Source organism: Notamacropus eugenii, chromosome 3 (genome assembly GCF_028372415.1).
Source record: "Notamacropus eugenii isolate mMacEug1 chromosome 3, mMacEug1.pri_v2, whole genome shotgun sequence".
In the NCBI taxonomy this organism is placed as follows: Eukaryota; Metazoa; Chordata; class Mammalia; order Diprotodontia; family Macropodidae; genus Notamacropus; species Notamacropus eugenii.
In genome coordinates this window covers 104,612,753-104,637,453 of record NC_092874.1, presented here as the reverse complement: position 1 = coordinate 104,637,453, position 24,701 = coordinate 104,612,753, and the positions used below count along the sequence as shown (strand labels likewise).

The window sequence follows — 24,701 nt, the reverse complement described above, 5'->3', positions numbered from 1 at the left end:
CTTGTATTCAATTCAAATGCTACCAAATAAAGCTGGAGATAATCATGAAATCATGCTGACTTGGTCCACTAAAATTTATATTACATTATAAATAAATTATAATATATTATTTTAACTGGGCCTCCAAAACAGCTAGGTAGCCATTTTGCATCACCTTAATCAATTTGCTATCCTATTCACCACAATTACTGCTATAAACATTCTCATCTCTCCTTATGTGCTCTAAAGTATTTCTTCCCACTACCATCCAACTTGAGAACCTCAGAGCAAACTTTACAGAAAAAAAAAGTTAAAGCTATTTATTAAGAATTTCTTCTCTCCTTCCATGTCCATAACTTAATGTCTTCCTTCACAATCTTTTCCATCATCTATCATAAAGAGCTGGCCCTTTTCATTACCATGACAAACTTTCAACATGTACCCTTGATCCTATCACTTCTTATCTATTTGTACCACTTCTCACTTCTTATCATCTCTCCCTCTCTCATTTTCAATCTCTCTTTTTCTTTCTTCCTACAAACATGTCCATGTGTCATTCATGCATAATTCTCACTTAATCAAACCATCCCTGCTTATTACCATTCTAGATCTTTCTTCTCCATATTGGCTAAATTCCTTGAGATAGTCATCTATGCTAGGTGCTGTCACATCCTCTACTCTCATTTCACTCAATACCCCCTGCAATCTGACTTCTGATCTCATCATTCACCTGAAACCATTTCCTCCAAAGTTACCAGTGATCTTTTAATTGCCAGATCCAATAAACGTTTCATAAGCCTCATCCTTCCTGACCTCTCTGAAGCCTTTTGAACTGACAATTACCTTCTACTCTTGTATATTCTTCTCATTAGACTTTTGTGATACTAAAATGTCCTGGTTCTCCTTCTGCCTGTGTGAATTATAGTTTGCTTGCCTATGTGAAAGCTAGGTTTCAATCTAATTTGCACCTATTAACCCTGTATGACCCCCAAGACTCTATCCTCAACGTTCTTTTCATCTCTACCTATACTATATCATCTGGGGATCTTAGCCACTTACATAGGTTAAATTATTACCTTTATGCAGATTCTTTCCAGATCTATATATCCAGCCAGAACTGCTTTCCTGAGTTGAAATAAAACATCACCAACTGTCTTTTGGATAACTCAAGTGGAATGTCTTTTTGGCATTTAAACTCAAAGTGTTTCAAACAGAATTCACTCCTCTTCAAATTTTCTTGTTCTATACAGAATCACCATCTTCCAAATCATTCAGGCTCATAATTATGTTGTCATTCTCAGCTCCTCACACATTCACCCCACTTTCCCAGTATTCTGTCAAATTTATCATTTCTATCTTTATATCTTTTGTCTTTGTCCTATTTGTTCTAATTAGGCCAGCCTTGTTCAGGCTCCCATTGCCTCAGCATAAAACTGTACACCAATCACATTCTGGCTGGGCTCCATGTCTCAGGATTCTCCCTAGTCTGTTCCACTAATTTGCTTAAAGTGAAGGTCTCACTATATCACCTCACTACGCAATATACTCCAATGGTTTTCTATTACTCACATGATAAAATGTGAAATGCCCTATTGGGCATTTCATGCCCATCATAAACTAATTCCTACCTTTCTTACGCTTATCCTTTTCTGCACACTGTACAGTCCTGCTACTCTGAACCACTTGATGTTCCTCACTTACCATCTCCTGTCCCTGGGACTGTACGATAGCTACCTCACATACTTGATATGCTCTCCCACTCACCACCACTTCTTGACTTCCCTTAAGACTCAACTGAAATCCCACTCTCTGCAAGAGACCTCTCTTGATGTTTTCCACATACACACCTTGCACTACCTAGTAAAATTACTTTTCATTAGCTCTGTATGTATTTTGTATGTATATAGTTATTTACACATTGTCTTCCTCATTAGAATGGGAGGTGGTTGATATCAGGGAACATATTTTTACCTTTCTTTGCAACCCTAGTGCTAAGTCACTGACTGACTCCTTTCCACTGCCATCGCAGCAACTTTGTTCCATATAAGTCTCACTCTTATGAGGTAAATTGAAAAGGGCTGAGTGTGCCTGACACTCTTTGTCCTATTATCTAGTGTAACAAAACCATCCCTACATAAAAATAAGAAAAGAAGAAAGAGACAGAGAGAGAGAGGGAAGAGAGAGATAAAGAAAGAAAGTGAGACAGATAGAAAGAAAGAAAGGAAGATAGAGAGAAGGAAGGAAGAAGGAAGGAAGAAAGGAAGGAAAGGAAGGAAGGAAGGGAAGGAGGAAAGGAAGAAAAGGAAAGGAAAAGATAGGAAAGGAAAGAGAGAAAACAAAAGAAAGAAATGAATAAAAGAGAGGAGGAAAGAACAAAGGAAAGAGGAATAAAAGAAGGAAGGGAGAAGAGACAAACCTCAATTGCCCACTTCTAAAACCTAGACACATTATAGGTATTAGTTGGTTTCCACAGAAAAGATTTATATTTTTTAAATAACTGATATTTACATAGAATTTTACGTAGGTTATCTCATTGGACTAGCAGAAGTACCTTGTATGTCAATTGCTATGGCTATCATTATCCCCATTTTACAAATAAGGAAACTGAGACTCAACTGCATTGACTCATATATTATCACTCCACACTGAGTCTTTCCCTCTAATGTCAGCTCTTGCAAAAACTATAATTCTAACCAGTTCCACCTCAATGATACCTGCAGTCTACTACCTAATAGCAAAGTGTGTGGTGATTCCTCCTAGTAACCTCCTTAAGTGCTCTTTTGTGTTACTGAGATTATGGGCAATAAAAGACAATTCAAATATGACCTATTACTTTCACAAGCCCAGGAGTTCCTCAATAAAGTCCCAGGTGGTGAGCATCCTATGCAAGTTGTTGGTTGTGGGCACTGAAAAAATAATGCCAGGGAAAGGACTCAGTGAAATTGTGAAATCAAATTTGGGCATTATATGCTGTAACTGCTGAGACTTTACCTTATTGTACAGTCATTCCTTAGACATCAATACCAGCTTCTTCTTGATCTGATAACAACAGTAGCTAGCACTTGTATAAAGTTTATAGATTTACAAATGCTTTAAAAATATCATCTTATTTTATCCTCACAACAAATTTGAAAAGGAGGCACTGTAATTATTCCATTTTGTAGAGTAGGAAATTGAAGCAGAGGATAAATGACTTGCCCAAGTCACAGAGCTAACTAAGTCTGAGGCTGATGCCTATGACACTGCAAATCTACTATGCACAACTGATTTTCCTTTGAAATATAAAAAAAAAATCATGTCAATTTCTTCTCTTTCCTTCCCTCCTCCCAACCCCTACCATAGATATGGCTGAAATTAGACACAAATAGGTGTGTGTGTGTGTGTGTGTGTGTGTGTGTGTGTTTGTGTGTGTGCATTCATGGGAATGTAAGATGACTTTGTGGTGGGGAAGTTTTTACTCATCTAATTGAATTAAAAAGAGAATTAGTTGCAATATTTAGCAGACATTGCTTCAAAACCTAATGAACTCAATATATTATTGCAGGATAAAAAGACAAATATGTTCAAATTTCAAGATAAAGTGTAAAGTATGATTGGGAAACTCAAATTTTTGGAGCCAAAAAATTGAGAACAATACAGATTGCTTTATGGCATTAGATTATTTCTTATGAGAAAAAGATCTGCCTTTGAATCAGCCTATCAAAAAAGATATCAGTCAACATCTGAATTTTTTAAAATGATTTTCAATAAAAAATCTTCCTGAATATTCCAATAAATTATAGTGAATTTGCAACCTATATGATGTGTTTTTATGTCTCTGGCTAATGAATTGATAATGGATGAAAAAGAAAACTGTGTTGACATAGCAATGCATTTCAGAGTACAGTTATTCAAAACTAATTCTTTTGTGAATGGTTGGCTAAAACAAAAATAAATTTTCATCATTCAGCAACAGAGTTTGTAAAATTATCTTACCACATGTTTGGGTGATCAAGCATTTTCATTTTATTCTTGTTTTAATTCAAAATACATAAATAAAATCAATGCAGAATCAGATTGAAAATTGTGCTGGTCTGATATATTGAGCCAAATATTACAAATCTTTGTTCAAACAAGGAAAATCCAAAATGCAAATCCAGTTTATATATGATTTTTACACTATGCTAAACAGCATCCAAATTGTCACTTACTTCATTTGAAATGCTATTTTTATTCAAAAAATATAAAGAAATTTAATCTGAAATCTTGCAGATCATATGTAAACATATGAAGTCTAACTGAATTACTTCTTTTACTTTTCAGAGAATATCCAATATACAATATTTAACTATTTTATAATCACAGTTTTATAACTTTATATTTAGTACTCAGCTGCATATTTTAAATTTTTATAAAGTAAAATTCAATTTCGAGCTTTTGAGGATAAAAATGATCACTTTAGTTTTTAGAAATAATAATAATAGTAAATGACCTTAGAGATTCATAATACATTTGTTGTTGTTATGTGTTGTTGAAAGAAGGTCCAAAAAAAGTTGGAATCACAGCCCTACACACCACTCTCTCAGGACCTCAGGATCTTCTGAAAGTCACTAAGTTGCCTGAAATTATCCATCTCATCGTTACTGCTTACTCGCATAGCTGGAAAAAGAAAGAAGAAAACTGAAATAGCTCCGTCCTATAATGGTAATTTAAATGGGAAAATCTTTCTATTCATTAATAGGTCTATGTGACCTAAGTCATATGTTGTGGAAGGAGCATACTGAATGGATAAAACAGGAAGGATGGAGCAGAACGGGGAGGAAGTTAGTAAGAGCAGTTAGGGCAGAGGAGAGAGAGCACACAGGCAGGCACAGCTAGTCTTCTGAGTATTTGTTTGTGGGAAGGTCCAAGCAGGGGGGTGGCGGGGAAGGCTTGGGAATGGCTTTGTCCCTTGTAGTGACAAAATGCATTGACTTCTTGGTTACTGTGATGGATGTGACTTTCTGGTGCTGGGATTTAGCTTCCTGACATCTGAATAAATGTTTTTCTTCTGCTTTCCATATGGAGAGTCTGTTATACTTTGTGATTCAGAACTATTCTGGCCAATAGTCACCCTCGGTACTGTGAATATTGTCTTGGTGATACGTTTGGCACCATGAATAGGAACACAGGGTATAAAATCTCTATTTGGAAGCAGAAAGGCTTTAGAGGAACAAATGAGTATCCTAGGATGAGAGGATGTAAGTTATTCCTCCCTAGAAATGGAATGGGCTAAAAACACTGGACCCTGTCAAAACTGGGAACCATGGTTACCGAAGGGGGAACCTAGAGATTTAGAAAGATATTTGCAAGGAATACCAATAAAACCAGGGAAAGAATTGGCAAGGGTGTTTTAGAGAGGTTGGATTTCATTAACAGGTTACCATATTATGTGCAAAAGTAGAGACAAGCTACTGAAGGAAAAAATTCAGATGGAAAAAGAGTTAGCTAGTTCGCATGGGAATTCTCAGTGTTTGGGCTCTCCTCTAAAAGAGCAAGCTAAGCAGGAGGCAAAGTAGTCAAGTGGATGAAAGGCTATTCATTGAGCTCATAAGAAGCAGAGGAAGGCTGGAAAAAGAAGTGTGCATACAACCTTTGTATAGACCCAGCCTAGTTGCCACACTGACAAGTGCCAGGAGAGTATATAGGAGGAAAATGTAACAAAGTCAGAGATGGAAAATGAAACAATGTTAGAGAGACAGGCTTCTTAGGCAGAAGCACTCCAAATGCTAAGGCAAAAACAGGAGAACAAAGGGGGCAACACAATGTTTAGGGAGATAATTGAGGATTTTACTCAGCAGAGGGCCACAGATGTTTTGAGTTTGTTCTCCCAAAGGAGAGGAGAATCATCAGTATCTTAAATAGTGGGAATCAGTGATGATGGCACTGGGGGAATAGCTATTGATTCAGCTGACTGAAATTTAAAGGTATTAGTCAGAATCCTTTTGTACAGCAAACTTTTAGAGATTACAGTATGCAAGGAAGTAACAATACAACTAATTTGTCAGCATTGACTGCAGAAGGAAGCAGCAAGCAGTATCTTACTGACTCTATGTGGCCTAGTGGAGATAGACCCTGGTATTCAATTAGGGACTGTATAAGAAAATCAAAGGAGGAGGTAATAAAGACTGCCATAATGATCAGCAACACAGATGCCTAGTATGATACTCCATAATAGTGAAGAGAGCTCCTCCTGCTCACAAGCACCTAGTTTTGACTCTACTAATTGAGGAAATAGAGCACCCTCTTTCAGAGGTACTGGACAAAGTTTCACAGTTAATTGACTAAGTAGAATAGGGAAAAGATAAATTTCTTTAGGAGAGAAAAGAAAATAGCCAGTGGATTCAAAGTCAATAGATTGACAAGAAAAGAATTGTTTACTGTTCTATTGAGATCAGGGCTAGATTTTGGAAGTATAGATGGTATTCCAACTAATGAACTATACAAAATGTACCGAGAAACAGGGCCTGCTACTAGATGGAATATAGAAGTAAGAACTGTTCCTACAGGTCTTCCTGACCCTTGTATCCAAGCTTGTCACACTTTCAGGGAAAATAGAAAATTGGCCAAGCCCCAGCTCAGATTAAAGAAATACACAGATGGGATTACAGATCCCATATCAACTTAATCATATGTTAGAAAATGGATCAAATACTGTAAGTAGTGCATTAATATATACTGGGATAGAGGCCTCACTTAATATATGGAAACCCTGATAAGTTTACATATGCAAGTCTTATCACCATCACAGAATGGGGAGAGGCTGAAATGTTAGCCAGATAAGTCAAACTAATGCTGAAAATTGGACAATTACCTAAGAAAGAATATACTATGGTAATTGTGCCCGTTCCTGAATATATCACTGGAAAATATATATTAAGAGATATGCCTTTAAATTTACCTGAAGAGAGATACCAATTTACAGTAAGGAAGATAGGAATTAATATAGTTTTAGTTGGTAAAATAAAAATGGACTCAATCACTTTGCCTGAACCTTCTGAAGTAATTACTTCAAAGCAGTACCATGTGCCAGGTGGTCAAGAAGAAATTACAGTACTATAAAGGAATGTGCTGAGACAAATGTGTTAATCAATACAACCACTCTATGAAATAATTCTGCCTGTCTGGTACAAAAGTCAGAGGGGACATGGAAGATGACAGTGGACTATAGAAAATTGAGTATGGTGACTTCTCCCTTGTATGTTGCTGTTCCAGATACCAATACCTTAATAGAAAAGATAATGGAAAAGAAATATGATGGGACTTGGTATGCAGGTATTGATTTAGTCAATATTTTCTTTACTATCACAATAGAACTGAAAAAATGGGACCAACTTGCTTTGATTTGGCAGGGAACACAATATACTTTTACATGCTTGCCACAAGGCTATCTGCTTAGACCAGCTGTTTGTCATAGGATTGTGGCTGAACATTTGGATCAGTCAGAGCTACCTGGTATACAGCTTACCCACTATATAGATGATATTATATATGATACAGGGTAAGACTGTAGAAGAAGTGGAGAAGAGTTTGACATTTAATTGAGCATATAACTACCAAAGGTGGGAGATTAACCCTGCAAAGATTCAAGGGCCAGTACAAACCGTAAAGTTTTGGGGTGTACAATGGAATCAGAGGATGCAAGAGATTCCCCCACAAGTCCAACAAAAGATTTAGGATTTTTCTATCCCTACTAATAAAAAAAAAAAACCAAAAGTTTGTAGGATAATTTGGATATTGGTATATTGGTGACATCACGTGCCTCATCTAGGACAAATTTTGAAACCCTTTTATAAAATTACTAGGAAAAAAATATGAATTTATTGGGAACTTGAGCAGAGCAAAGCTTTTGATGAAGCTAAGGCTTCAATTGGTCCTAGATTTATGGCCTCTGCAAAGTGGCCCAGTGTAATTATAAGTGACTGCACAGGATAAATATGCAAACTGGAGTTTATTTCAAAAACAACAAATCTAAAATATACCCTTAGGATTTTTCTCTAGGAAACTCCCTTCATCTAGAGCTCAATAAATGCCTTTTGAAAAGCAGCTGTTAGCTGCATATTGGGCTTTGGTAGAGACTGAACAGCTGACTGTAGGTCATGAGGTAGTATTAAGGCCTGGAATCTCAGTTATGACCTGGGTAATGAATACCTCATGGACATGCACAGGAAGTTAGCATAATTAAATGTAAATGATATATTCAAAATAGATCTAAAACAGGCAAAAATTGAGTTTCTGCTTTACATGAATCTATAGCAAACAGATACTGAAGGAAATGATACACTCTCTGAACCAAAGCAGCAGATATTACAGTCCTTAATGAAATGGAATAAGGCATATGGTGGATTAACTGAAGAACAAAAGAGCCATATGTGGTTTATTGAGGGGAAGCAAAATATTTGGGCCACAAAAGACTTTGGAAAGTGTTAGCCTGTAACTTGTGTACTAGGTGGACTTTGGAAAATACTAGAATAGGTAGAGATAGTCAAGATGTTGAACTTATGGCAGTACACTAAGCTATCAAAACAGAACAAGGAGGAAAGTGTCATATATTCAATGATTTGTAGGTAGTAGCTAATGGATTAGCTACATGTGGATGCCCATGTAGAAAAATCAAAATTGGTAAATTCATGGCAAACAAGGCTGGGGCAAAGAATTATGGGAAGACATGACTTTGGTTATTAATTTGTCAGTTTTTCATGTAGATGCTCAAGTGACCCTCACCACATCAGAATGTGAGTACAATGCACGTTCTGATCAACTAGCAAAGATTGCTATTCAACAGGTTGTACCTACTAAGACATGAACTGATTATCCAGTACTAGCAAAATGAGTGCATTAAATAGCTGGACATTTAGGGGTTCAGACTACACACGAGGGGGCACAAGACTGAAGTATCTGTATCTCTCATTCATTATTAAAACAAGTAGCAGAGGGATGTTATATATGTGAATTGGAAAAAGAATGAACTATTTCTTGGGCAGCAACTGCAGAGAAAGCAAGGGGAAAATACCAGCTCAAATTTGGCAAATAGATTATATTGGATGCGTATACCAAAATACAGGATACAAATTTATATGTATTGGTATTGACAACTATTTAGGTATACTAGTGGTTTATCCCTATAAAAATGCAACCCCAAAAAACCCTGTAAAACTATAGATATCATAAGTCAATATTATGGAACTCCAATGCATACTCAAAGTGACACTGGGTCACATTTCAGAGGTAATGAAATGAAGGTATATCATGTATTAAACAATATAAAATGGATGTATCATATTCCATGTTATCCACAAGTGTCTGGCTTAATTGAGAGAATGAATGGATTATTGAAAGAAAAGATTAAGAAGTTAAGTCCTAATAATTCTTATCAAGATTGGAAAGATTTTTTTCATTGTTTTATGTAATATAAATAATAGACTATTTGAAGGAAGTATACATTTACCAGAGTGATGACCCCAAATCTGCAAATTAGAAAACAACACATAAGATTCCAAATATTGCGTATTGGACAGTGAGGCCAGATGTCCCAGCACCATATCCAGGGATACCTGGCTTAGCAGGATATGATTTAAATTGTTTAGAGGACTTTTGGTTGGATAGAAAAGAAATATGAAAAATTTCCAGTGAAATATATATGAGAATCCCTAAAAATCATTTTGGATGGATGTTGCCTAAATCAGGATTAGCAGCTCGAGTAATACATGTTTTCACTGGAGTGATAGATTCTAATTATCAAGGAGAAATTATTGTGACATTCTAAAATTTAAATGAAGAACCCATACAGTTTTGTAAAAATGATAGAATGGGTTCAAGTGATTATTATTCCTTGTGAAATAATGCCCCATGCAAAAACTGACCCTCTTTCCAAAATAGGTAGCAGAGAAACTGAAGGGTTGGGTTCCACTATGTCATAAAATCAGGAGCTAAAGTATGGGTAAAACAGAAGCCAGATGATGTTCTAAAGGCTACAGAAATTATAGCACATGGGAAAGATAATACTATAACTATTGTTCATTCAGGAGAAGATGATTACTAAATTGTACCCTTAACTCATATATTCTTCCATGAATGAAGCTATCATACTGGGTTCATGGACTGCAGAACCACCACGGTATCTACTTGCTTCTGGTTATTGTCTCCTTGTTTCTTTTTGGCTTTTTGTCTGTTAAACTTATTTACTAGATTTGTTTTCTACAGGGTAAGTACCCTCCACCTGCAGATGCCTAATTGCCTAAGCTGGATGTCACCCTCTATCCACGACTGTGATGTGCCTCTCCTGGACCTGGTGTCAACCAATATCTGGATGCCACCTAAATAACTGACCTCTAGAATGGGACCTGTAGGGGCAGTGACAGCTCTACATCCAATTTCAACAAGAAGTAGTGCTAGAAGGGACCTTCACCACTTACCCCAAGATTGCAGGCTCTGTTAGTTCAAGGGGAGGGAATGAAGGGATGCTCGTGTTCAAGTCTCAACTTAATATATTGTTTTATGTCCTTATTTTGTGTGGTCCCTGTTATATTATTGTAAATTTCTGTTGACATCAGTTGCCTAAGATATTGTTTCATATGCTTATATTCTGTTATTCCAGTTACAATTCTGTCGATACCAGCTGCCCTTCCAACCTATGCAATAAATACAAAAGATCTTGGGGTAAATTGTAATGGTAATTCAAATGGGAGGTTCTTTCTCATTCATTAATTGGACTATGTGACCTGCTTAAATCACATGGAAATCAAAGTTATAAATGGCAGGAAGAGCTTGTTGTGTGGGTGGAGCAGGAAAGATGGAGCAGAACTGGGAGGAAATTGGTGAGAGCATTTAGGGCAGAGAAAAGAGAATACCAACAGGACTCAGCTAGTCTTGTGAGTGTTTGTTTGTGGGAAGGTCCCAGTAAGGAAAGAGGTGAAGGGGAAGGGCTGGGAATAGCTTTGTCCCCTGCAATGGGAATGTGTATTGATTTATTGGGTTACTATCATGGATTTGATTTTCTGGTGTTGGGATTTGGCTTCTTGGTGTCTGAATAAATGTTTTTCTTTTGCCTTCTATATGGAGAGTCTATTATACTTTGTGATTCAGAACAACACCAACAAATTCAACGTCACCCTCATTGCCTTGACAATACAAATCCCAAGTACAAATTTGCTAGTGAGGACATATGGGGATGAATATGTGGGGACAAGAGATGAATAAGGCTCTCTAAGACACTCCCATCTTCCCCAAATCTACTCTTCTGGGCACAGCTCCAAAAGTCTTCCCTTCAAATATGGAAAGAAAGAATAACACTGGGGGGAAAGTCATCCCTTTAGCATATCCCCAAAGGTCTAGCGCCTCAATCAGCTAGGGAATTTAAACCAATGATGAGTCATACATAGTCAGAAGCAGGCAGGGGAGGTTCAAGTTTTATATGGTCTTCTTGTTTCCTTTTGGCATTTTCTCTGTTAAGAAAGACAGAAGAAAAAGGAAGGACACAAGCAATTCATGAATGAAACTTATCTAGAAACCAAAGAGGCTGGCTGAACTGGCTTCAGAAACAAAACTTGGACAAAGGGGTTCATTCAGGATATAGAGTGTTGGGAGAGGGAGAGGAGGTAGAAAAGATAGCTAAGCAATATTGAAGCCTATCTTTCTCTAATTTTACATGGAAAAAAACTAAATTATAAAGACCTATAGAGCTGGTAACATTGACACATTGCTAGTATATGAAAAGGCTCATTGATGGACAAAATTTCTTTCTCTTTTCTCACATTTTCATATGAGGAAAAAGAAGTTCGTGGACTGACAGGTAGTGGGGAGAGAGTATCCTACATCATTGCTGATTTCTACCTTGCCTCTCTACCTGGTCAACATGTGACTATGAATACATGGTACCAGTGTTTCTTTTGCCTCTTTGTGTTTCTTTTGTCCTGATTTTTATTGAATTGACATTATGAGTTTCTAAAGTGGCATACTTATCACACTTCTTCCTTGAATCAGGGTGTCCTGAAAGGATGACAGCGACCTTTTTTTTGCTTTCGAGAGAGGCTTTAATTGTTCAAGACCTTTAGAATTTACATTTAGGCCCCTCCATGAAAAAAACATTCTTTCAATCATGAACTCAAGGAAATTGACAAAGAATCATCATTTACAGACATCTATATCTCCCTGGCAGAAAGAGACTTAGACTAAGAAAGAATGGGAGCAGAAATCATTGAAAAGCACACACCCTTATAGCAGGTCTTTCTCCTTTCTTACAGGTCCCAATTTCTGAAGAAATTGGGTCTTCCCTTTCCCTTCACATGAGTTCTTAACCTGACTTCTCTTAAAAATATTTATGTTTTTAAAAATTGTATTTCAGCATAAGTGGCTTCCATTGTTATCACCTGTATTAAATTTTGTGAATTTAACAATATTATACTGAGACAGGTGATATAGACATAACTGGAGAGCCAATGTGTTCTAGGATTCAATAAAGGTTAAGAAATCCTACTTTAGCACTTAATTTTTAAGTGCTTCTTGATGGGGGATTGTAATAAATATCCTTATGAAATTTTCATGTTACAGCCCAGGTGTCCCAGAGGAGTCATAGGAGTAAAAAAAAATAGAAAGGAGTTCAGAAACCATTTTTTAATCTTCTGTGTGTCCCAGGCCCTTTGGTGGTCCAGTAAAGCCAATGGACCTCTTCTCAAAATAATATGTTAAGTGAATAAAATAAGATATATAGAATTACAAAGGAAACAACTTACAATGAAAATCATATCAAAAAAATATGTGCATATTTTTAATTGCCTAGATCCCAAGGTAAGAACCCTCAACCCATTCACCTTAAAGAAAGAGTGAGGTCTGTTAAGTTATATGATTCATCCAAGGTCATATAGGTAGAAGACATCTAGGGAAGGACTAGAAAACAGATCATCTGATTCCATTTTCTTTCCATTTCTATTTCTTTCCATCTCTACCTTTCACAAAATATAGAAAGGCAGTTAGAGAAAAAAAGAGGATAATCTAAACTTCACGAATCAGTTCTGAAGTGCTGATAGAAGCAAGAAACATAGTGCTTAAATGCTAGGGGAAGAAAGAAATGACTCATTGAGATGGAATTGCATTCTCAGAATGCACACTCAATGAGAGTGGGAAGAGGGAAATGCACTGAGTGTCAGGTAGAAACTAGACTGAAAGTTTAAGTGCAGTAAAAAGAAGCGGTGGTGGTGAAATAAGTTTCATGTAAGCCTGCACACCCTGGAAAGGAGGTCTTTCCTTGTGTACTCTTAACACTCTCTAATACATGCCAAGTAGAAGTGCTGTCCTTCCAAGGACAGGCAGTCATCCCTTTGGGTTTATGTCACCCAGATTAGTGCACAATTCCCCATGCTGGGGACTGAAGCCCATGGATATTGAGATGAGGTTCCATCTTGATCTTTATCTGCAGTGAGAACAAGTCTTATATCTGTACTAGGTAACATTGACTAATTTGTTAACAAGGTCTACATTCTTCCTCACTGTGCTCACCACTGAATCACTATAGTTTCACCCACAAAATTTAATCCTAACTCAAAGTCTTCATGCAACTTCTCTAGAGTAACTCTTCATGCACCTAGCTCTAAACATTACTTTGCTTTATGGATAGTTATCTTTTCTTTGTATCTTCCTAAACAATGGAGTGCAGAATTAGGGTCTCTTCTCCATCCACAAGACAGAGATCTTTATCCTCTTAGAGGGACCTCCCACTGTCGAGCCTAGGCTAGGATTTTGGGACTTGATCTGGGTGAGAATAAGTAGAAAAGAAGAAACAGAGCATCCCAGGTGGGCAGGCACATGCTCCACAAAGATTCAGTGGGTTCAATTATCAACAAAATAATGGACATAGTTGTCCAAAAAAGAGGCATCTAAAACATTAGTCCCACCACCATATATAGGGCCTTTAAAAAAAACAGGATGACTACCATTCAATTGTAAATCCAGTGAAATTGCTGAGTTTGTATAAGGTTGCCACAGCATCTTGTTTTTGTCCAATTTATTGTGGACTAAGATTACCTTGTTAAGTGTTTGAAATAGCCATCTGCATCTTATTTTAAGCAATCAGTCAAACCCTGAATCAATTTTTGAAAGTAAGTTCTAGGACCATAGTTGAAGGCAAGGAAGATTTTTAACTTGCTGAACAGTAGACATCTGAGGTATAACAGGAATGATGTAAAGAGGTTAATGAGTTAATGAGAAAAATAAAAACAGAGCATCTACAAAAGTGGATGATTGTGTGGATTCAGAGCAGAGGCAGAAGAGCATTTTTACTCATTCTAAATTTGTTAGAAGTTAGTCAAATGCAATGTAAATCAAAGGGAACAACAGTAATTGAGCTTGTGAGAGATTTGCATCCATTTCTTTCAAGATGAAATTTTCTTATCAATTGGGGAATGACTGAATAAATTATGGTATATGAATGTCATGAAATACTATTGTGCTATAACGAATAATGAACAGGAAGACTTCAGAGAGGCCTGGAAAGACTTGTATGATCTGATGCTGAGTGAAACGAGTAGAGTGAGGAGAACTTTGCACACAGCAACAACTACAGGGGGCAAGGATCTTTTCCTGTAGACTTAGAACTTCATTGTAATGCAAGAACTTTAAAAATATCCAGTGGTCTCTTAAGGCAAAATGCTTTCCACATCCAGAGAAAGAACTATGTAACTTAATCGCAGATTGTAGAAAATCATTTTCTTTTCTATTACATTTTCATATGTTATATGATTTCCCCCATGCATTTTAATTCTTTTATACAACATGACTAAGGTGAAAATGTATTCAATAGAAATGTACGTGCAGAACCTATACAAAATTGCACACCATCTCAAGAAGGGAGGGGGGAGGTGAAGAGGGAAGGAGAAGGAGGGAGGGAAAGAAAAAACTCTAGGTTGTAAGGTAGTAATTGTGGAACATTGAAGATAAATAATTTAAAAAAACATGAACTGTTCTTGGTTTGCAATCATGTTTCTTCCTGCACAGTTCTACTAGAGATCTAAATCACCAAAGAATAACCCAGGAAGAGAGACTCAAAGAGGAATAGATCCTCTAGAAATTTTTATATATCAACATCCATACTCCATTACTGGTTTGCTGCTTGGTTGTTCTCCTTTGCTCTTGAAGAGGAATAAAATGACATCTCTCTGTCCAAACCAGGGTACAGCATTTCTGACTGTGGCCTATTAAATCAACACAAGCTGCAGCAGGTTCTACTATAGGATCTCATGTAAATAGCCCACAGGAATACTTGAAGTAGAGATGTCACTCAATTTGCACATCCTGCATTTCTTTTGAGATATTGCAGTCCTGATTCGCTCACAGGACACAATGCTTTCTTTGATGCAGGATAGAATCCAGCATGATCCATTGCCAGTGTCTCTCATGTCACACAATGGATTACAAAGTTCTTCTGTGAGACCTTGAGAGAGTCCTTGTATTTCTTCTTCTGACCTCCATGTGAGCAGCAGCCTTGTTTGATTTTTCTGTAAATAATCTTTTAAGCAAACAGACATTTGGTACTCAAATATTGTGGTCATCCCATTGGAGCTGTACTCCATTATGATAGTGTGGGAAAGAACTTTTTAATGAATTAAAAATGTGGCAATATGGTACAATTGAAATGTTGATAGACCTGAGTCCAAATTCTGGGTCTATCATCTATTATCTATGTGTGATCTGCTACTTACTCTAAGGATGATGTAAGGGAAAACATGGATAAAATTTGCCAAAGATGAGAAAGCTTGAAAAGATTTAAATATAGATTGATGTAGGAAAGATACATATCAAGTCAAATCAACAAGCTTTTATTGAATGGGTACAATATACCAAGCATTATGCTGAGCATTGCCAATGCAAATAAGAGCAGAAAGAAAGACTAACCCTTCACTCAAGGAGCATACACTCTATATTATAAAGAGGAAAACACACAGAAGCAAGCTGAAGGAAAGGGGGATTGTAGTCAGGCCACAAACTGAAAAGGGATGAAGATGTGGCTGACCTGAGCCTCCTCCACTAGTAGCCAATCAGAGTTGGAGTCCCCAGTGGCAGAATTTATTTCCAGTGTGTGGATGCAAGGATGAAGATGTTTCTGGGGTTATTTTAGTGAAAGTTCAGGAGATTCAGGAGTGTAGACTAGAGACAATAAAAAAAATATATCAGTAAGACTTCGAAGTACCAGTACCTAGAAAAGTATTTTGTATTTAGTAATCATATGATTAATATTGGTTGATTAAATGAGAAAATTAGGGAACAATCTGATAGGTTGACTCCATGACAACATCATGATGGAAAAAAATTGGTCCCTATTACTCCACACAGAGCACAAAGAAGATGATAAAGAGAATACATAGTATCATTTTCCATGTCACCCCAAAACATAGTAGCTAATAGAGTTGCTCCCTTTTCAGAAATCTCCATAAATAAATAGGGAAAACTGTGTTCTTTGTTTGCATATCTAAGTAAAGGAGAGTAGATGAAAGAGGTGTCATTCAGCTCTCCCTTCTTTTGGAGCTGTTAATGCCCCTTACATAGAGTTCTTCTGGCTCTCCCATTTCCAGTTCTTACTCTCCTGCTAGCATTTGTATAATCCTTGCTGGAGCTATGGACAGATATATCCAGAATGAGGGGCACCAGAACAAAAGAAAATACTCAGACTACTACCCATGGAAGTACTACCTGAGAGCACATGATGGACACTGCCATTCCTCAATACCTGTCTGCTCCTTAGAGGAGGGGTATTTCCTGGGTGGCCCAATTCAAGAGTTGAGCCTTCTAGTGAAAGAGAGGAGAGGTTTTAAACAGTGTAGATTTGGAGGATTCTTCTCAGGTCTATGACAAACCCTGAGAAGAGAAACTTCCTGAGCAGTATACTCCTTGAAATGAGAACAGGGTTACTCAGGTGCCCCTGACCCCAGATGGATTAGCTATAAAGGGACTAAAGCCAAGTCATTATGAGAACAAAACATTTTGTTTTGACTTGGACATTCCACATAGGTATAACAGGAAAGGGATTATCTGTCCAAAACATGTTTCATTTTCAGAGAAGTAAAAAACATGGGATAACTATATTTGCAGGAGTCTATATAGGACTCATAGGAAGAAGAATCACTAGAATATCAGAGTGTTGCCCTGATGGTAACCCCAAGTTCAGTTTACTTTGTAGGAAAGTCCAAACTACAGAGTTGTGCTGAGTCAGTCTACAGGACCCTGTGAAAAGTGGAAGCACCTAGAAAATAAAGAGAATTGTCTGTAATGTTGATAAATCTTTGAGAATTCCACTGTGATTTCTACATTTGAATTCCCTCCCCTGAAGTTCCTGAATTTTCAGTAGGGTCAAAATGTAGTCAGTCTTGTATTCAAGACCACATGTTACCATGAGTAGTTACCCAAGAGCTAGTTCTACCCACTTTTATAGAAACCTAGACATAAGCTATATTTGGAAACACTCCATCCTAAATTCTATGTGTAAATAACAGTTAATGAAATAATAACTTTGGAGTTTAAGACCAATCTCACTCCATTTGACCCAGTGTCAGAGGCCACTGCGCCACAGTTTGTGCACGAGTGGTAAGGAAAGGCAATCTGAGCAACATAAACCGGACTCACAGGGATAAGATATAGTCAGCCTCTTGCCCTCTTTTTTGGACAGAATAAAAGAGAAACTGTTCCTCTTTCCCCAAATACTACTCGAGATTGAATCCCAGCTCTGATGATTCTCTTATTCCAGTCTGTACTACCACCAATATCATCCATCATTATCACTGTTCAGCTTTATTCAACAAGCATTTATTAAACATTTACTTTAGGCAAAGTCTAATGCTAGTTACTAAGGATGCAAAAATAGATTCAACATAACCTCTCCTTCTCAATCACCATCATCAAGTATTTTTCCAAGTATTCACTGTGGAGAAGGCATTATGCTAGGTCCAAAGGATTCAAAAGAGGCATCTTATATGCCCTCTTCCTCCAAGGGAGCTACAATCTCATCAGAGACATAAACACATACTTATAAATAAAATTAGTATAAGACAGAACATTTTAAGTGACAAGTAAATGATATATTCAATATATCCTTCAGGATTTCTCAGCAAGAAGCAATCACTGAAAACAAAGGAAGAAAGATTTTCATAGAGAAGATGGGACTTAAAGTTTATGCTTAAATGGAATGTAAAACTTAGATGAGTTGAAAGGAGAGAGAAGGGCATGCCAGGCAGAGGGAATGCCTGGAGTCAGGCTACTATGCTGAAGAAAAAAAGTAGATACTTTGACCACAATTTTAGGGAATAATGTGTGGGAGGAGAGATAAGGAGGAAGAGTTTGGGAGGGAACAAAAGATAGAGGGCCTTGAATGCTTGAAATATGAGGAATTCAGATTTTATTCTATAGGAAATGGAAATCCGTCACAGCTTTCACTGACATGCAATGAAGAGGGATTTATCCTAGTGTGCCAGCATCCAGTGGAGGATGCTGCCTCCTGAGAACAGTTATACCCTAAGACCCCCCACCCCATTCCACAATTCCCCTTGAAGTCATCTGTTGTCCTATGCTACTGGGGTCATCACTACCATTATCCTATTACCAGGACTCACCTTTCCCCAGGCCTACTTTCCCTTCCAACTTCTGCTAGGTTATGCCAGACTGTCTGGAAAACAGTCTTCCCCTTCTATTTGCACAACTGCTTCCATGACTGGACTGTCCTCTGTTCAACTTCCTACCTCTTCCCTGTGACTGTTTTTGGCTTTGTGAGGGCCAAGGAGAAAACCTAGGGGAAAATCTAAATATGACACTCGAAGTTAATAAGTTTTTGAGCCTATGAGACCCACAGATTACAAGAGGACACTAAGAAAACAAAATTCATTTTCAAACTTTGCAGTGTGCCTAGTAGGCATAAGAATCATGGTGTAGACTATGGGTAATTCACAAAGTATATTTTTGCATAGTAATTGCTGGACTCTTTGAATATTTCTTGCTGTTCCTTTTTTTCTTTTGAGTAACTGGAAGAAAAAGTCTGCCTGCCTGATTCATGATGATTGTTGGGATTGGTAACTTGGAGAGAAAAAGAAGGACCTTCGGGGAGAAAAGAAATGGACTCAGGAAGATTTTTTCCATTTGCTCTCTTCTTGTTTTAGACAAATAGTATATTAAGAGCAGAGAATTCTATAAAATATTCTAGACTGGTCCAAGAATATGGATAATGGTCTCTGCTATAGAACCAAGGGAAAATTGTTAAGAAGGAGTAAAAGACACATCTTTTGCTTGTAGATATGTGAAGATTAGAGACAAAGATGGAGATAGAGATGAATATAAACACAGATGGGGTACAGATATCTTATTGATAAGGTTACATGAATAGGTTTAGATATAGATACAGGTATAAGTATAGTATAGGTATAGAGGCAGGCAAGAAAGCAGAGTGAGAGAGAGAGAGAGAGAGAGAGAGAGAGAGAGAGAGAGAGAGAGAGAGAGAGAGAGTTATCTTAGAACAAATGGTAATTCATTCTAAGATTTCTATTATTTTCATCCATACTACTACTACTAATAATAATTTAATATCATAAATTAGATACTTGCAAGTGAATATTTGGTCTGCTTGCAATGCAGGTTTTAAAGTATGCATTGTTTGTGTAGGTATAAATGTGTATATATATTCAATGTGTATAATCTAGCTATATGTTTAGTATAATATAGATATGTAATGTATCTGTTCTAGACAGAAAAAAGGTTTAAAATAATATTTAAACAGAAATTTTAAGGTTTTGTCAATATACAAAGAAAAGGATTTCATCACATGGATATTGTGATAGAAGAAGCATCTGTGACAGCCTTGAAAACTTTATTTTGGAATGACAACCCAGAAGTGATCATTCCTGAGGGCTCTTTGAAGAAAGACACTGTGTTTATTTCAAAAAGGAAAAACAATGTCTTTTGAAAACTGCATGATTTCTGGGGTTTTTTCTTAAAAGAATGGAACAAAATGACAAGGGTGAAAAATGACAAGAGGACAACCAGGGTATTACGCTGGCACTGTCCAAACATCACGGACAAGGAAGGCCTCAATCATGCAGGCTAGAGACCTCTCATGGTGAACTCAAGGAAGAATAAGAGTGAAACAGGATGGGAAGATAGATGCAAGCATCAATAAGGTCTCGTTGGAAGTCAGATACTACTAAATTCATGATGTCACAAATTCATTTGAATATCCGAGTACAAGAAGAAGGAATGAGGAAAATGTTCAACTTTTATCTGGACTTCAATAGGATAAAAATTTTAAAGTCAAATGATATGTTCTGCTCCAGTCCTTGGTTTTCTTTGGTATGGGAAAGAGAGGTGCATGTCTTAGGTAGGAGATGATGCTCCCTTGTCCTTCCAAAAGGCTTTAGGCAGAACAAGAAGAAGCTTCATGAGTGCCCCTCCTAGGTGGGAGTTGCCAAAGATAAGGATGACGGGATGAACAGATGTGCACAGGTAAATCACAATTTGCCAAGGCCAGTACCAGGTGCTCCCAATACCTGAAAACATTTTATCAATGATAGAAGACATGAAAGAAAGACCATAAAGGACCAGGAAGGAGACCAGCAATTTCAGAGCTCTCATGTGAGCCTGAATACTAGGATCCCGGGCACTGTTGGCACTACGTTTCATTTTCCAGAAATGTCTCTGCAAAGAGGTAATCAGGAGAACTATGGAGACTAAAAACAAAGAAGAGGGGATACACATAGCAATGAGTTTCAAAGGAAAAAAATAATGGATTTCTAGTTTCCTAGTGAAGTCATATAAGGTTCCATTCTCAAAAAATGTCCCCTGTAAGAATGCTTGATATAAAACATTGTTCCCCGCAAAAAACAACATGGTGATGATGAAAGAGATTAGCAGGGAGAATAGTAAAAACCAAGGCACTAGTCCCTTTACTCTCCACTTCAGCCAAAGGAAAATGGGGTGAGTAAAGTTTGCAATCTTCACACAGAAGAGAACACCAAGCCAAGTGGCAAACCAGAATGTGACTGTATTCAGAAAATCCCAGTAAATCCCAAAGAACTGGTGGGCAGACTCCTTGGAATATCGTAGATCGTGAAAAAAATAATAAAAGCTGTGTATCATTCTAACCCACTGCAGGAAAAAGCGGGAGGCACCCAAACTAATGAGGATCATGTCACAGGGAGACAGTTGATGGCATCGAACCCATTCCCTTCCAAGTACCAGAACAATGAAACCATTAGCCATAATCCCCAGGAAGCATAATAGAACAAAAAGAACCATGGTGAAGATTGAGAATGGTCCCACCATTTCAGTCACTCCTACACAGAAAGCTCTTGTTTAGATATGTACTAGCCACTAATTCATAGAACTCCTGTTTTGCTTGATGAGATGTACAGGGAGAATGCTCTGTCCTTTCTTTCTCAGGAACAGTATAATCAGAGAGTTTTGTGAGGTTGGGGAGGAAAGGTCCATGAAGCTCTGTATGAATGCAAATCTCCACCAGTCTCTGTTACAACTGCTCTTTTCAAACGTGTATGATTTGCATTCCTTGCCTGGATCAGTGAAAATAATTTCTCTGGGCTCCTCTCATGGAAGCTGAGTCTTTCTTCCATAATATCATGTGTCAAGGCTTAGAAGGGTCTTCTGGAGTTGTCTAGTCCCATCCCCAAATTTTGCGAATGAAAAAATTGAGGACCAGCAAGGTTGTGACTTGCCCAAGGTCACACAGGTATTAAGCATCCAAGGTGGGAATCGCTCCTTTCACTGTACCAAACTGCCTCCCAAACTCACTCCCTGAAGACACAACTATCTTCCAGACAAGCTGCCAGCATTTGGAGTATAGGGTGTGTGATGTCCTTTTATTATAGGTAAGGGTAAGAAGAAGAATTACCTTTTTGTGACTATATGTACAAATTATTCTTTTTCTTTATAAACACTCCTTCAGGAGGGGCCTTTACCTAATGATAAATAAACAGGGAAGGGAGTAAGAATGGTAAACCTGTCAATAATCTCAGCTTTGAAAATGAACTAGGGGAGGAGCTAAGATGGCAGAGTGGAAAGATACACATATGATAGCTCTTACTCCACAGCCCATAAAATACCTGTAAAGAAGAACTCTCAACAAATTCTAGAGCAGCAGAAGCCACAGAAAAATGGAGTGGAGCAGATTTCTATACCAGAGTGACCTGAAAGACCAAAGGGAAAGGTCTGTCACACCAGACATGGAGCAGAGCCCATCCCTGCTTTGGCCACGCAGCACTGAGAGGAGCAGATCCAAGCAGGCTTCAGGGACAGAATCTCCAGCAGCAGTGCAGATCCCTCAACCCAGAGGCACAAAAGGTCAGGGACAGGGTCTTTTAGGCTGGCCAAGAAGGGAGCAGGGTGTCCCCATAACTCTGGCCTCCTCAGGTTGCAGCAGTAGAGGCAGCAGCAGACAAGGGCTCCCAAAGCATACAGTAGCCAGCATCCTTTGTTGAAAGTCTCATTTTTAACCCCCTGAGGGAACTGAGCCCTGGGTGGTGGCCTTGCCCCCACCTGAGCAGCTGATCTTAATCTCACACAGCCTAGCAGCCCTGCCTAAATCCCCTGAGGTTTGTGAGCAGCTCATCTGAATCTCAGTCCCCAGTGCTGGCTTGGTGGAACTGGAGTCCAGTTGGTTGTGGAGAGGAAACTCAGAAGTCAAGTAACTGGCTGGGAAAATGCCCAAAAAAGGGAAGAAAAAGAATACCATAAATGGCTACTTTCTTAGAGAATGGGTGTCTCCCCTCATCCTTTCAGATGAGGAAGAACAAGACTTACTGTCAAAAGAAGTGAAGGCCTCTGCCTCCAAAGGAAACTTAAACTGAGTTCAGGCAATAGAAGACCTTAAAAAACAAGTTAGTAGCTTACTAAAGGAGAACTAAAAAAAAAAAAAATGCTGAGGAAAACAATAGCTTTACAAAGAGGCTAACTCAATTGGAAAAAGAGGTCCAAAAAGCCAATGAGGACAAGGAGGTTTTAAAAAGCAGAATTAGCCAAATGGAGGAGAAGGTTCAAAAGCTCCCTGAACAAAATAATTCATTGAAGGAGAGAATTGAGTTCAGGGCAATGAATGACTATGAATTAAACCAATCAGTTAGTAAGCAAAACCAAAAATTTGAAAAAATAGAAGATAATGTGGAACATCTCATTGGAAAAACAACTGACCTGGAAAATAGATCCAGGAGAAATAATTTTAAAATTATTGGACTACCTGAAAGCCATGATCAAAAAAAGAGCTTAGACAATATCTTCCATGAAATTATCAAGGAAAACTTCCCTGATGTTCTAGAATCAGAGGACAAAATAAATATTGAAACAATCCACTGATCACCTCTTGAAAGAGACCTGAACAGAGAAACTCCTAGGAATATTGTGGCCAAATTTCAGACTTCCCAGATCAAGAAGAAAATACTGCAAGCAGCTAGAAAGAAACAATTTGAGTACTGTGGAAATACAATCAGGATAACACAGGATCTGGCAGCATCAAAATTAAGGGATTGAAGGGCTTGGAATGGGATATTTCAGAGGTCAAAGAAATTGGGATTGAAACCAAGAATCACCCACCCAGCAAATCTGAGTATAATACTTCAAGGGAAAAATGGTTATTCAATGATATGGATGACTTTCAATCGTTCATGTTGAAAAAAAGACCAGATTTATATATAAAAATTTGACTTGCAAGACAAGAATCAAAAGAAACATGAAAAGGTAAACAGGAAATAAAAATCATAAAAGACTCTCTAAAGCTGAACTGTTTACATTACTACATGGAAAGAAAATATTTTTAACTCTTGAATCTTTTCTCAGTATTTGGATAGTTGGAGAGATTGTACATACACACACACACATACACATAGCTAGTTAGAGAGTACAGGGTGTGTTATATAAGAAGAGATGATATCCACACACAAAAAAATAAAATAAAATAAAAATTAAGAGGTGAAGGAGGAAAATTCCGGAAAAAGAAAGGGAGTAATGGAATGGGGCAGGCTATAATTCATAAAAGAGATTAGAAAAATCCTTTTCAATGGAGGAGATAAGGGAGAAGGGGAGAGGGGAAAAATAAAGCCACTCTCCTCATGTGGCTGAAGAAGGGAATAACATGCTCACTGAATGTGATATGAAAATTTATATCACACCACAGGAAAGTAAGAGAAGAGGTGGCAAGTGGGATGAGGGGCATGTTAGAAGGGAAGGCAAATGGGAGAAGGGAGTCACTAGAAATAAACACCTTCAAGAGGAGACAACATCAATTGTAGGGGGAAAAATAAGGGGAGATAGAGTAGGACAGAGGGCAATATAATTAGTATTACACAACATGATTATTATGGAAGTCTTTTGCAAAAGAACACATATTTAGCCTGTATTGAATTGCTTCCCTTCTCAGTGGGGCTGGCGAGGGAGAAGGGGAGGGAGAGAAGTTGGAATTCAAAGCATTACAAAGAATGTTGAGAATTTTTATTGCATATAATCGGGAAATAACAACTACAGGGAATGGGGTAAAGAAATTTATCTTGCCCTACAAGAAAAGAGAGAGGATGGGGATAAGGGAAGGGTGGGGTGTGATAGAAGGGAGGATACATTGAGGGAAAGAATAATCAGAATGCAAAGTATTAGGAAGCAGGGGGAGGAGAGTGATGGGGAGAAAAATTGGACATGTTACAAAGTGAGGTAAAAGCAATTAGTATTAAAACATTTGACTG

The 24,701-nt window shown here is 37.7% G+C and overlaps 1 protein-coding gene across 1 annotated transcript; it reads right to left on the bottom strand.

The window, feature by feature from the left end:
* Positions 1-20,337: 20,337 nt before the first annotated feature.
* LOC140531216 (taste receptor type 2 member 41-like) lies at positions 20,338-21,285 on the bottom strand. The gene has a single exon (XM_072650281.1). The coding sequence runs from the start codon at positions 21,283-21,285 to the stop codon at positions 20,338-20,340; it is 948 nt and encodes a 315-aa protein (XP_072506382.1).
* Between the last annotated feature and the right edge of the window lie 3,416 nt (positions 21,286-24,701).